Source organism: Maniola jurtina, chromosome 10, assembly GCF_905333055.1.
Source record: "Maniola jurtina chromosome 10, ilManJurt1.1, whole genome shotgun sequence".
Lineage (NCBI taxonomy): Eukaryota > Metazoa > Arthropoda > Insecta > Lepidoptera > Nymphalidae > Maniola > Maniola jurtina.
In genome coordinates this window covers 7,561,435-7,575,556 of record NC_060038.1, presented here as the reverse complement: position 1 = coordinate 7,575,556, position 14,122 = coordinate 7,561,435, and the positions used below count along the sequence as shown (strand labels likewise).

The following is a 14,122-nucleotide window of genomic DNA, read 5'->3' as shown; positions in this document are numbered from 1 at the left end:
ATATTAGAGTTTAGCAAATGGGTAATTCCCAAAAAATGTTTACATAATTGGGAATGGCCCATAGTTCTACATAAATTGATAATGATGATTATTATTTGTAGATTAGGTATGAATATCGATATTGGTTAATTTATCTTATCTTTGTTATTGAGGATAGGTAGGTATAATACGTAGATTAGTCTTCATTGCATGGTCAAATTGGAACTGACAGGTAAGTGCGACCTTTATTTTATTATTGTGTATTAGATTTATACAAGAAGGAAAAATTCATTAAATTTATCGATTATATCATTATTTTTTAGTACATTAGTGTCTTAGTCTAAGAATTGCTAAATATTTAACATTTTATTAAAAATAGCGATATAATAATATTCACTTAATAAATATGTAGGAACCTACTTACGACATCGTTGCTGAAAAGTATAACAAAAGCACTGAATGAAGGCCAGGATTTTTTACTAAGTATTAGTTATAGACATTGTGAACTCAACTTGAGATGCAGCCCGCTGAAGGACAGACAGACGGACAGACAGACAGACGAACGGACAGCGGAGGCTTTGTAATATGGTCCCGTTCACATCTTTCGTGTACGGAACCCTAAAAAGGGATGTACTTATCTAATATTTTCAGGCTTCATGTACCTACGTGAGTTTCTTAATATTTCACCATACGCATATGCCTGAACAGATTTAGATGTTGATGTGAATTGTTTGAATTGGGTTATCAATCGCCTTACATTGGCTATAAATTTAAAAAAAACAATATGGCGCCTGTATGGCGTCATCTATACATATAATAAAATTGTAGAAAAGTGGTGTCTGTACAATGGAAATATATAAAAGTAGCAGGGGTTGTTATTATATCGATGCCGAACCCGAAATTGTAATTAATTTTTTTTTGTCTTTTTGTCTGTTTTTCTGTTTGTCTGTGTGTTTGTGCACTCTAATATCAGAAACGGCTTATTCGATTTAGATACGGTTTTCACTAATATATTGTAGTAAGCTTCACTTAACATTTAGTGTTTATTTCATGTCAATCACACTAATATTATAAAGGCGAAAGTTTGTATGTGTGTGTGTGTGTGTGTGTGTGTGTGTGTATGTTTGTTACTCCTTCACGCAAAAACTACTGGACGGATTGGGCTGAAATTTAGAATGGAGATAGATTATACCCTGGATTAGCACATAGGCTACTTTTTATCCCGGAAAATCAAAGAGTTCCCACGGGAATTTTAAAAACCTACATCGACGCGAACGAAGTCGCGGGTATCAGCTAGTCGGTTCATAAATAAAAAAGTTATGCCAATTTAAAGAATCACGGCGAACATATTTAACGTACGGAGTATATGCTGCCCGAAAAGTCACTGTTCCACGCGAACGAAGTCGCGGGCACAGCTAGTTTTCAAATATGAAATAGTTCACCTTAAGTACAAAAAAGGGTGACACTGAACAATGAACATATTGTTTTTTTTTAATACAACTTGTTTAAAACGCATTTATATGCCTAGCTATCCACTGACTGCCAATTTTTTTTTTATAGGAAACGAAAAATGGGTGCCAATAATAGTTGTTGTTTCCCGTGCTGTTGTTGCTGTTGCAACGACGACAATAACGGAGGTGGCGGCGGCGTGATCGTCGTCGACAACCCACCAGACCAAGTGACCGTTGTCGACCAGCCAGGATATGACTCTATGGCCAGATAACCATGGTGGTGATCGTTTTTTGCATCTTCACACATGGACCAGATGTAAAACTACTACCTAGATACTTAGATAATTTACTCAGATTTCTTGAACGCATTTCATTTGAACTGATGATCATTTCAGCCAGCACCGCGTCAACAAGAGTTCATTTCCAGAAACGCCAATCGTCGTAAAATTTTGTTTAAATTCATGCAGAAAACAGAGTTTTCACCTTGCCTTATGTAATTTCAAATGAGGGCCTCATTCATTGTCTTCACGCCTACTTGAAAATGATCGTTAATTATTCACTTACTTATATTATTAAAATGTTCAATTTTATAATTTCAATTAAAACAGCTTAAAGCGGAATAATAATACATAATATTATTCGCTGTTATTTAAGTGGTACTTACGCTGTTTCATCAATCATAATTTTTTTAGAGTATTTTATAGGTCCATATAAAACAAAATAAAACTTATTTAATTATTATCTATGTACTATGTAAGCATAGGTAGATTTTAAAGTTAGGTATACCTAATACCTATTATCTGAGCTTCATGTTTGTATTCTTAAGTAATTTAATCTAAAATATTTTATTTAAAAACAAGTAAAAATAAGTAGGTACACTACTTGGGTACCTAACTACTTATTTAAAAAGTTTGGTATAAGAGGAGTACTGTGTATTTTGACGTAGGTACTTAATAAATATTGAACAGTTGTTGTACTTTATATTTTTGTAGTTTCTATACGTCTACATATTATAAGTAGGCACATTCGTGATGACGGGGTAGAGGAATAAAAAGTTTATATAATATATCGATTATAAATAATTGATAAAGTAATCAAGTAATTTTATTCTTATGACCGATTTTAATAATTAGTCATTATTTTAATTATTTACAAATTTACCATCATAGGAAAGACTGCCACATAATTGATTACATATTTAAAACTAGCTGATGCCCGCAGCTTCGCCCGCGTGGATTGGTCAGATCCCCTGCAGCATCAGGATTGAGGAGTTGGAATCCAAATTTTTTATGAAACAATGTCGCAAAGTTCCTCTATCGATTAAAAAAGAAATCACGCAAATCGGTTCAGAAATCTCGGAGATTTCGGTGTACATAGGTAGAAAAACACAACTCCCTTCTTGAAAGTCGGTTAAAAAAGTAGCCTATGTTACACCCTGGTCAATCCTCTACTTGTATGTGAAAATCCCGTTAAAATCGGTTCAGCCGTTCCGAAGATTAGCCTTTTCAAACAGACAGACAGACAGACAGACAGACAAAAATTTTAAAAACGTGTGATTCAGTTATGGTATCGTTCAAATAACCATATGACCTTAATATGTGATAGTTATTTCGAAATTACAGACAGACACTCCAATTTTATTTATTAGTATATAGATAAATCAATACTTCGTTTTCGTAAGCTATAATAACCATCTACTATGATCAAAGGCAGATTTGATACTTTGCCTGCCCTAGGCCTATGGAAGATTGTCGCTCTCCTACTCCCTGTAAAACACGGAAAATTGAACGAGCTATACCTGCCAAGTTATCATACACTCTCCATGCATGTAATTTTGCGGGGTACCTACTATGCGGGCATTTTTGAGTATTTAAACGTTGATGTGTGAATTTACAGAGGGGACGACTATACTAAAAAAATCTCATGTTTTGTCGTCCCCTAAATTTTGCCGCCCTAGACTCGGGCCTAAAAGGAATTCGCTCCTGACTATGATGATCGTACCTTATTTATAGCAGAACCAACTCTAGCCACAGTGACAAATTTTACAACATCATCAAGAACCCATCGCTGGCCCACACACAGAAATTGTGTTTTAGACAGATTTATTTACAATAATTGGGACACTAAGAACACGATACTGGCGTACCTGCAGTTGCAGTTAAGGCAGTGTAAACTGCAAATTGCAATTTTTGCATTCTGCATCTGCAGATTGTGGACCATAGACCGTTTATTTCTCCGTCAAAGGAAAAAATCATATTGACTCCCATCATCATCATCAACTCATTGCCTACTGAGCTCGGGTCACCTCTCAGAACGAGAGGGTTCTGAGAGGTTCTGAGTTCGCCACGCTTGCCAAGTGTGAATTGGCAGACTTCACACACCTTTGACAACATTATGGAGATCTCTCAGACATGCAGGTTTCCTCACGATATTTTCCTTTTGCTGTTAAACCAATAAGTATCTACTTAATTGCTTAAAACGCCGATAAATCTGAAAGTTAGGGGCGCGTGCCTGGTATCGAGCCCAGGAACCCCCCGACTAAGGAGCCCCACATCTTAAACCACTAGGCTATCATCACGGTACGTACTTATGTAAATTTACATTAAAAACACTAATTATTGTATCAAGAGCATGAATTATAAACCATAATTTAGACCACAATCCACATGTCCAATTTTTATTCCGTGGTGTGTACTACGACTTACCTCATAATAATTTATTAAGCAAATTAAAACATAATTTATTTGGAAAATCTTAATACATTAACATAATATAATTTATTGATAAAGTAAACCACAAAATCTTAATACGTAGGTAAACTTAAATTACATTTTTTACAATATTTATACAAAGTGTTAATTAATTGCCTACATTTAGGTACCTATGGGTAGTAGAATATAACCCCATTAATATTTTATTTTAAAACGGAGCAGTTTATAGAAATAACTGGCATTGTTATTTTTTAAAGATTTGCAGTAGGGCTAGGGTTTAAACATGACTCAATCCCTCTTAACACTTAAGTACGACAATACTGCAACTTAACTAGTTATCGTAATGTTGTTTAACTCTCATTTGAGTATTAACCTACCCAATTAGATAACCTACTCCTTACCTACTCAATAAAATTTTGAAAACACGTTTTGAAATTAATATTTATGTCTATGGTATGCCAGATTTCTGTTAAAATATTTAGCTTGAAAGTAACACGGGCTCAAAGAATTACATACAATATTTTAACTCATGTCACTGTAAAACTAAATATTTTACGAAAATTTGGTAAACCGCAGACACATATTTAATTACAAATTAAACATGTCCACAAAGTTTTATTGAGTTCGATTAGTTAATATTTAAATGAGAGCTAAACTACATTTGTATGGAGCGAGTGACGCGAGAGACCACCGGTAACCGTTGAGTTATTGAGGCTCAAATGAACATTATTTAAGTATGTTTTATATTTATTTTTATTGCACATTTAAAATAAAATAGATACTCTATGATCTTCATATAGTCCTACCTATCTACCGGCTGTAAAATGATCTAAATACTTAGGTATATATACACATTTTATATAATAATCATAAAAGTTACAAAAATTTAACAACCATAAAATTACTTTACCAACTTTATGCTAAAAACATTGCTATCCCAAATTTCATGATTCTAGGTCAAAGGAAAGGATCTATAAAGGTTCCATTTTTCTCTGGAGATACTGAACCTAAAAAATGGTAAAGCAATTTTATGACCAACTATAGGTAAGTACATTAACAGTAATAGCTGCAGGGATCTTTGGGTTTCTAGTTGAAAAAATATAAACAATTCAGAAATCGTTATCTATACGCGGGCGGTGGTTCAAATCGCCCGTTCCGGGTCGGCGCGGGCGGTGCTTGGATGACGTTGACGTGGTGGTGCACCACGTTGCTGCGCGGAGGGTCGCCGCAGCAGTCGCAGCACAGGCACGGGATGCAGCAGCAGCAGCACGGCCGACAGGATATGTTACAGCCCATTCTGAATTGTGAACAAGGCAAAATATGTAGTTTTGATAGTTTCACGACTTTATTACCTAAAAAATGTTATAATCCACGTACCAAACGGGGCCCTACTACCAACTCTGCATGAAATTGTATTGAAAATTGTATTGTATTGTATTGATAATTGTAATTGAAAACAATATTGAAATATTATTGCTTTAAGCGGTGGTAACAAGGCGCCAGATATGGGGTTTTAAACATCATATTGTGTAATGTGGACTAGCGAGGGACTTAATATTACATAGGATGGGTACGACCGATGGGATAAATTCGGCTATTTGAATTTTTTGCCTTTTGTTACTATAGCGATTAGCGGCAATAGAAAAAATTCAAGATCTGTGAAAATTCCTCTATCCTCTACCTGTTAGAGTTCATGAGATTCAGCCCGCTGATAGACATACAGACGGAAGGACGGACGGACGGATAGGCGGACGGACAGTGGAGGCTTAGAAATAGGGTCCCGAATGAACCCTTCGGGAACGGAACCCTAGAAATGTCTTTTAGTATTTAGGAGACAGTGAATTGTATTGGGAAATTAATGACAGATTTCTATTGCACGAGGTTTTTATTCTGAAACACGGTAGCTGTGTTGCGATAAGTCTTATAAGTAGATAATATTGAGATGGAGATGACAAAGTGATGTGCCGAGAAAGACAAGAATTAGTTGCGCTTAGGTAGATACGAGTAGGTAGATATGTATTATATTATATCTATTCAATATGCAAGTGTGAATGGAGTTAGAACGTGTGACGTGCTCGCTCGTGTAAAACAATAATGCCTTCACATGAAATTATTATCTCGAACAATAATTCATATTAGCAGGTATTTAAAACGTAATACGTACAAAAAAATTACAATACATAAAATACAAAAAGTGTACAATATACGTACATACCTGTATTTAGTATATTGTTTAAAAATAAATGGTGCCTAGGGTAAACCTTGGTCGACCCCACAGTTCAAAAGTAAAATTAATAGTAGGTGGTTTATGGAGCTGTTATCACTAAAGAAGCATTGGCTAGCCATAAAGAGAGATAAAACAATACAATTAATGATCATTGGATACCAATTACCACCATAACCACAGATAACCAGAAATATTTTCTACTCCGTGACCATAACCATAGAAAGCTAAGCAGCAGAATTAAAAAGCGGACCCAGGCATTAGACCGGGTTTGACCGGGAAGACAGAACCTGTCTAGCCTATTTAAAATTGTTTCAAAATGTAAATAATCCACTGTCTATAGCCAATTTTACAGGACTATTTACTACCCGGAATCACTGAAGTTAGGTACTTACGTATCTAAACAACATATTTTTTGTGGCGTAGACTCCTTTTTTTAAATTTTACGCTGTGTAACCAAGGTAAATGAAATAAAACTGAGATGGACTTAAACATTCTAAGGTTGTTCATATAACCTTCGCTTAGTTAATTGAACTGTAGGTTCTTACTTACAGAATCTTCTTTACTTGTACATAGTGTTTGGTACAACAGCTGACATAGTACCTACCAACTACCTAGAACCCATACTATTCAAAATAAAATTGATTCAACAAATGAATTATAGGTATATCACTACTTAGACATATCCCAACATCTAGATAGGTAAGTAGGTACTTGTTCTTTTCAGTTTTTGGTTTTATCTACCTTTATTACGCGTATATTTTCAGGTACTTATAACTCATACCTAAGTTTTTAAGAAATCTGGTAACTTTTTTGTACATGAGTATTTCTAAAATAAATTATTATTGGTAGAACAGCGGTCTTTAGTAAGGTATATATATGTATGGATTTTAAACTAAGTGTTTATAGGAAGTAATCTCTGAAACTACTGCACCGATTTTGAAAATTCTTTTACCAGTAGAAAGGTACATTATACCTGAGTGGCTATAATGTTTTATTTTCAAAAAATTGAAATCCCTACGAAAATTGTAATAAGCTACCCGTGCGAAAACAGGGCGAGTCGCTAGTTGTTAAGTACTTAGGAAGTAAATCCTTATAGTTTTTCATCATTTTTTTTTGTGACTCTGATTAGATATTGGTAGATATGCAGGTACCTAGCCGCAGTATATACCTACCTACTCATAAGTTGGTATCAATTTCACAGAACAGGTAGACTACGATTCCGGGTTCAAAGATAGGCTGATTATTTTATTATTATGACTTGACTGATTGTGATTAGAAGCAAAAAACATATCACAAAGAATTATGAAGCAAATACCTAGGTATAACACGAAACTGCCTCGTAGGTACTAAGTAGGTACACATGAAAATGAAAAGATATTTACAAACAGAGAAAATTCAACAAACAATAAAGCAAGCCTTGTGGATATTATTTCAAAGATTGATCGTGAGTTTGAGATTTGTATTTGTTTGTTGATTTGAGATTTGTTTTTCTTACCTTACGATTGATCTTGACTTTGAGATTTGTAGAGATCAGTTATCTTTGCATTTGGTCGTGATATGGGTATCCGCCCTGCGGAGGATATCCGCCTTGAGGAGGATAGCCTTGCGGAGGGTATCCTCCTGGCGGGGGATAGCCTGGGTAGCCGGGATAACCGCCTTGTGGAGGGTACGGGTAGCCCGGAGGCGGGTGCTGCTCTACCACGGGCGGCTGCTGAACTATCACGGTCGGGGGCGGTTGTTGCTGGTTGCCGCAAGCGTTCGGACACAGGCAGGGCACCAGACAGCAGGCGCTCAGGGCGAGGCAACAAGGGTTGCAGCACAAGTCACAATCCCCGCAGTCAAGCGAAAAGCACAGCCCCATTTCTTGCTATGTCTCTCCTTTAACTAAAACGAACATGCACGAATGACTAGTTTTCCTTGCTATATCACCTTATCACGCACATGATACAATACTCTACATGTAAGTGAAATAGGACCTTATTATTAATGCTATAGAATGCATCATATCGAAATTTATTGACTTAATAATTATTTATCTTTATATATTACTGTTTGTCGTTGTTATCTCCTGATAAAAGATACTTGGTAATAGCACAGGTAATAGCTAGGTATGTCTGATTCATAACCGACTTTGTTCTCTGACTATTAAATAAAACAGAATACCTTTACCGTAACTAATGTATTCCATTCTATAGGTAGGTAATGATAACAATTTAAATAAAATATATATTATCTCTACCTGTTTAATTAGCAGGTAATTACCTTCGATAAAGTATTTAGTATTTTTCCCTGAAACTACCAATTTTGTCCTCGTTTATTCTATTGTCTTTCCCCACAACAATTTAAGGAAAACTTGGAAACATTTTCGGCCGCATATTATGATTATTATTTGTTCTAAATACTTGCTTAAGTGAGTACCTAATATACAAATCTACCTATCCAAAGTATCTGATCTGAATTCAAAATTAAAATAAATATGTAATAAGTAAATATCTAAGTACTTCACCTACCTAGGTACTTAATCTTTAAAAAAGTAAAACAATGGGTCATCACCACAAAATGCTTGTAAGTCGCTATTTGTTTCGCTAGGTACATAATAATATAACTAAAAGAAGCTGGCAATAATCGCGTGTAATAATCTAACTAGATAAACTTACACTAAATACCACGGTATTAGGAAAGTATCGATAAAATCGATAACTGGGTGCCTACCTATAAACAGTGACATTATGATAACTCAACAAAGATTAGTATCTTCCAAAAAATGCATGACGTAGGCGCTACAAATACTACCTATAACCACAGCTATAATCCTAAAAACTACACAAAAGCGTAAAATTAAATGCCTTACTTACATTATTTTGGAGGCAACGAGCCGACGAGCGATACGTGTGATGTTATCGGAGTTACTCGTAATAGTACGTAACGATGAAAACTAAAATGGAAACAAATGAGTCAGACACAAGTCAGGTCAAAAACGTACTTATTGCAGTTTGTCACACAACGGGAAAACCTAACTAAACTGACGCAGGCGCGAGCGCACTTGCCGGGCTTGGAACCATCTCTCTCAGCTATAGTTCGAATAATACTGATAAATAATGCTGTTTTTTTTAATTAGTGATTAAGATTTAATATAAGTTGATTTGCTCGTGGGGGCGACATAATCACGAAGAGAATAAAAAAACTCTCTCAGCTGCTCTCAGCCTCTACAATCTAACCCCTCTACAGTCTACACCGTGCTACACGAAACGTTGAAATGAAGAGACAAAGTCTTTGCCTTGATGGCTTGGAGCGTCGTTGTTTGGAAAACCGTCGTATTTTTCAACCTTGGCCTGTTACGTGGTTACTATTCAGGTGGATTTTTTCTGAATCAAATGCGTCGACTGATCTGTCGTACAGTCATCATAGCTAAGCAGGTAGGTATCTACGTAGGTAGCGATTTAAATAGAGTAAGTAGTAGGTAACGCACCTATGTAACTAATGCGGTCGATATTGTAAATTTTAGTAACGACTAAAATATTAAAACAAGTGTAAATTAAAAATTTATAACACCCCCGACAAGTGACGGTTACTGTAACTAGAAAATACCTGATAACTTTTAAACGGCTGAACCGATTTTCTTGGATTATAGCTAAGAACACTCTCGATCTAGTCACCTTTCAAACAAAAAAAAAAGAAATTAAAATCGGTTCATTAGTTTAGGAGCTACGATGCCACAGAAGGATACACAGATATACACACGTCAAACTTATAACACCCCTCTTTTTGGGTCGGGGGTAAATTACTCCACTATTGTACACTCTATATTGAGTCTCGTCTCAGAATGGGTGTAGGCTATAGCCCACCACGCTGGCCAATTGCTTATTTGCAAATTTCATACGCCTTTGAGAACATTATGAAGAACTCTTAGGCATGCAGATTTCCTCACGATATTTTCCTTCACCGTTAAAAAGCACGTAACTCCGAAAAGTTAGAAGTGCGTGCCCGGGATCGAACCCCACCTCCCAAATAGGAGGCAAGCCTCTTAACCACTAGGCTATCACGGTTCTAATGATTTATTGAAAACGTCTCTATAATAAAGCATTCGATAAGAGCATTGTGAAAGGGATACCTACCTATTTTAGAACTGTCAAGATTGTGCACAACAGAATTATTTGTAGCTATAAGCCGTATTGATAGACTGAAGAGTAGGTAAGTATAATAGGGCACTTTGCATTGGTGGACTATGAGAAAGCCTTCGATTCGGTGGAAACTTAGGCTGTATCGTCTACCGGTAGGTATATCGAAGTGCTGAAGTCTTTGTACAAAAACTCCACCATGTCAGTTCGTGTAGGTACAGGACTAGTTATATTATTATTGTTTAAAATTCCTCAGTGCTTGGAGACCGAAGTCTTGCCCGTGCGTGTTGCCAGTGATGATACAAATGAATCCGAGATAATATGATCGCTAACTATGGGCCTCATACGAAAGGTCAGTCACTCAGCGTGCGATAGAGAGAGCTTGGAGTTTCTGTACGTACTTATATGATCAAATCAGAATGAGGAGATCCGTAGTAGGAGAACCAGATTAACCGATACAGTGATACAACAGCTCAACGGGTTGCGAAGCTGGTGGCAATGGGCAGGGCGCATAATTCTAAAAACTTGCCAAGTGCGAATCAGACTCGCACACCGAGGGTTCCGTACTAATTCCATACTAATTTTATAAATGCGAAAGTGTGTCTGTCCGTCTGTGTGCTAGCTTTTCACAGCCCAATAGTTAAACCGATTTTGATGAAAGGTACGGAGATAATTTACACTCCGGGGAAGTACATAGGCTACTTTTTATCCCGGAAAATCAAAGAGTTCCCACGGGATTCTTAAAGTCCTACCGTTCAACCAATTAACATGAAATTTGGCACAGAGGTAGCTTGCGAGTAGTCAAAGAATTGTAACTTTACAGTGCGTTAGTAGGTATTTCATTCCCAAAAGTCCGGAAAATGGATGACTGACGCATTTGGTAGTATGTATACAGACATACCTACATAATATTGTGTACTCAAAACAGTTACCTCATTCTTGTAAAGATATTTTAGTAGGAATATGTCTTTACCTTATATTCATGAGTTTAGTTAATAAAGCACAACATTTTAACCGTTCGTATTTAAAATAAAATTTTATGAACCTAGGTGTAAAAATAATTCTTACAAATTTTAACTTTCATAGCGTAATTATTAAAATCATAAAACTCATGAATATGTATTGTACGTGCTAAGTACGAAAAAAATAAAGTAATTAACTGTGATAATGGTGCCAACATTAATAAATCATAGAATTTAAAAAATCATAGACGTAATCACAACTCCTAATCTTAATAATCTTATCGCGTTCGCTACGTCACACTCGATCAACGCCAAAGTTAAGTAGCATCTTTTCATTAATACCTTTAACACACAATTGAAGCAAAATATTACGCATTAAATATGTGACAAACCCGAAGTAATGAGTGGAGAAGACATCGCTTTGATTGCACCGTCAGAAAATACCAAGAAATACGTGAAAACTGAACACAGTGTTGAGGGATTCTCACTGCAAAGCAGCGAGGAAGATGTACATTTGAAAAGTGGCATTTTTCATCGAGTTCAAAGTATCTTTAGCATACCGAGTATGACAAAGTTCCGTAGACGCCTTCAGAAAATGAACTGTTTCAAGACTGAAGAGGAAGAAATAGCTATGATCGAGATGCCGAGGCATAAAAGTATCGACATTGGCACTGGATTCGCTCGGAGAATGTCGCTTTTCCTGTTTACAAAAAGATCGGTCTGTGTACACCCATACCATCCATTCACACCAAAACAGACCACGAGAAAAATATACAAGCCAAATGACGATTGATATTCTAGGTAGATGATCCGAATATTTAGCTCTACCGAAGTAGGTATGAGGATCACCTAAAACTCATGTAATGGAATCACACTAATATTATAAAGGAGAAAGTTCGTATGTGTGTGTGTGTGTATGTTTGTTACTCCTTCACGCAAAAACTACTGGACGGATTGGGCTGAAATTTAGAATGGAGATAGATTATACCCTGGATTAGCACATAGGCTGCTTTTTATCCCGCAAAATCAAAGAGTTCCCACGGGAATTTTAAAAAACCTACATCCACGCGAACGAAGTCGCGGGTATCAGCTAGTAAGACATAGAGGTTTGTGCGACGCGTTTAAAATCTAATGGAAACGAATTTATTTAATACACATAAATTAACATTAATGTTCGGATTAAATAATAAGAATTAAGATACAGTGATCGCAAAACAAGTAGTCCAATCTGCAAAGTCAACAGTCAAAGTTTTTTTTTCTCTATTGGAAGAGCATTTACATTGTTTTTTAGCTACCTACCTAATCTTCCTAGTTAGTACATACGCCAATTAGGGGTCCAATTACCTATCTAAATTTTTGTGCGGGAGTTAGTAATTAAATTAGTGAAATTTCAAAGTTGCAATATGGCGGATTACGCAGGTCCTAAACTAAGATTTAATACGCTAACCTAGATGAGACGTTTTTGTACAATGCAGTTATACGTCTTGTGCTCAGATTGGATTACTTGTTTTGTGTGCACTATAAAACACGGGTTAACTAAATATGTGTGCTAAACTATTCAATATAAGTAAGGTTTAAAATAAGAAACATTGCCCAATTTTACTTTCATTTATTTATTAATGTAACTTAAGTTTCAAAAATGAATCTCGTATTTAGGTAGGTAGTTACACAATATTCAAAACGATATAAAAAAAATATGCAAAGGTAACAACGACATGTAAATTATAACATTATGTAGCCGCAAATACTGAACGTTAACATCAATATTTTGATACAGGAAAGGTAAAAGATTCTAATACACGTTGGCCCATCAATTTAACGTATAACGTAGGTATAAGTTTATTAAATTGTCGATATTAAAATAACCGTATATAGGTTGTTATAAGTTAAATATAACTTGAATCGTTAAGATTCTGATTGCAAAAGTTAATTTATTATCAGATATGTTACTTTACCATCCAGTGACGTGCAGCTCATAGAGGTATAAAAGTACTGCCTACCCTAGTTGTAATAGATCAATAAGTACTTATTTTCCATTATGACCTGCCAGAAAATAAGTTCACACCTTAATGCTTACCCTGGCTTTAAACCCTATGCGCACCACTGATGCCATCGTATACTCTTAGATACAAAAATATTAATAGAATACGATTGTTCTTATATATAAACATTTATAATTATGTTTTATAACGTATCAAAGCTGAGATTTCATTGATTATCAAGTATTTCTAGAATTATCAACAATATAGAGCATAGTTACGTATATATAAAAATAAGGGTCAATAATACGCTAGTTCAACAAAACCTATACTTAATTTCTAAGATAAAATTGTTTAATTTAAATAATTATAAATAGTTTGGGATTTAATTTAGTTTTTAATTTAATTTAATTATTTTTATTTGTTTTTAGTTTTAATTAAGATGTAAGTTTATTTTTTTAAAAATACTGTCATGTCGAAAAAAAATTCAACTAACTATAAATAACAAATAAGTAAATAAATAATAGGTAAACTTAAATTGTGCTAATGTACATTGTGTTTTTATTTTATACATAGAGAGAATTATAGTACGTTGTCATGAAGTGAAACGTAGTCCAAACTCATTTTCGAGATATAGGTACAATTCGTACTAAAACATTTCGTCATTGTTTAGAGAGGCATTTCTAGAAGTCTTA

At 35.2% G+C, this 14,122-nt stretch overlaps 2 protein-coding genes and 1 long non-coding RNA gene across 3 annotated transcripts; 2 read left to right on the top strand and 1 right to left on the bottom strand.

The window, feature by feature from the left end:
• The first annotated feature begins 28 nt into the window (after nucleotides 1–28).
• LOC123868826 lies at nucleotides 29–2,524 on the top strand. Its single transcript, XR_006796731.1, has 2 exons — nucleotides 29–211; nucleotides 1,540–2,524. It is a non-coding gene; the product is annotated as an uncharacterized LOC123868826 (long non-coding RNA).
• Nucleotides 2,525–4,155: 1,631 nt separating this feature from the next.
• On the bottom strand, nucleotides 4,156–9,534 carry LOC123868825 (cysteine-rich and transmembrane domain-containing protein 1-like). Its single transcript, XM_045911474.1, has 3 exons — nucleotides 9,224–9,534; nucleotides 7,943–8,252; nucleotides 4,156–5,438 (listed from the first exon to the last, which is right to left on the bottom strand). Exons 2-3 carry the CDS (start codon nucleotides 8,227–8,229, stop codon nucleotides 5,261–5,263), a joined length of 465 nt encoding a protein of 154 aa, XP_045767430.1. The 5' UTR covers nucleotides 8,230–8,252; nucleotides 9,224–9,534; the 3' UTR covers nucleotides 4,156–5,260.
• A 2,058-nt stretch (nucleotides 9,535–11,592) lies between these two features.
• On the top strand, nucleotides 11,593–12,328 carry LOC123868824. Its single transcript, XM_045911473.1, has one exon. It carries the CDS (start codon nucleotides 11,849–11,851, stop codon nucleotides 12,239–12,241), a length of 393 nt encoding a protein of 130 aa, XP_045767429.1. The 5' UTR covers nucleotides 11,593–11,848; the 3' UTR covers nucleotides 12,242–12,328.
• Nucleotides 12,329–14,122: the final 1,794 nt, after the last annotated feature.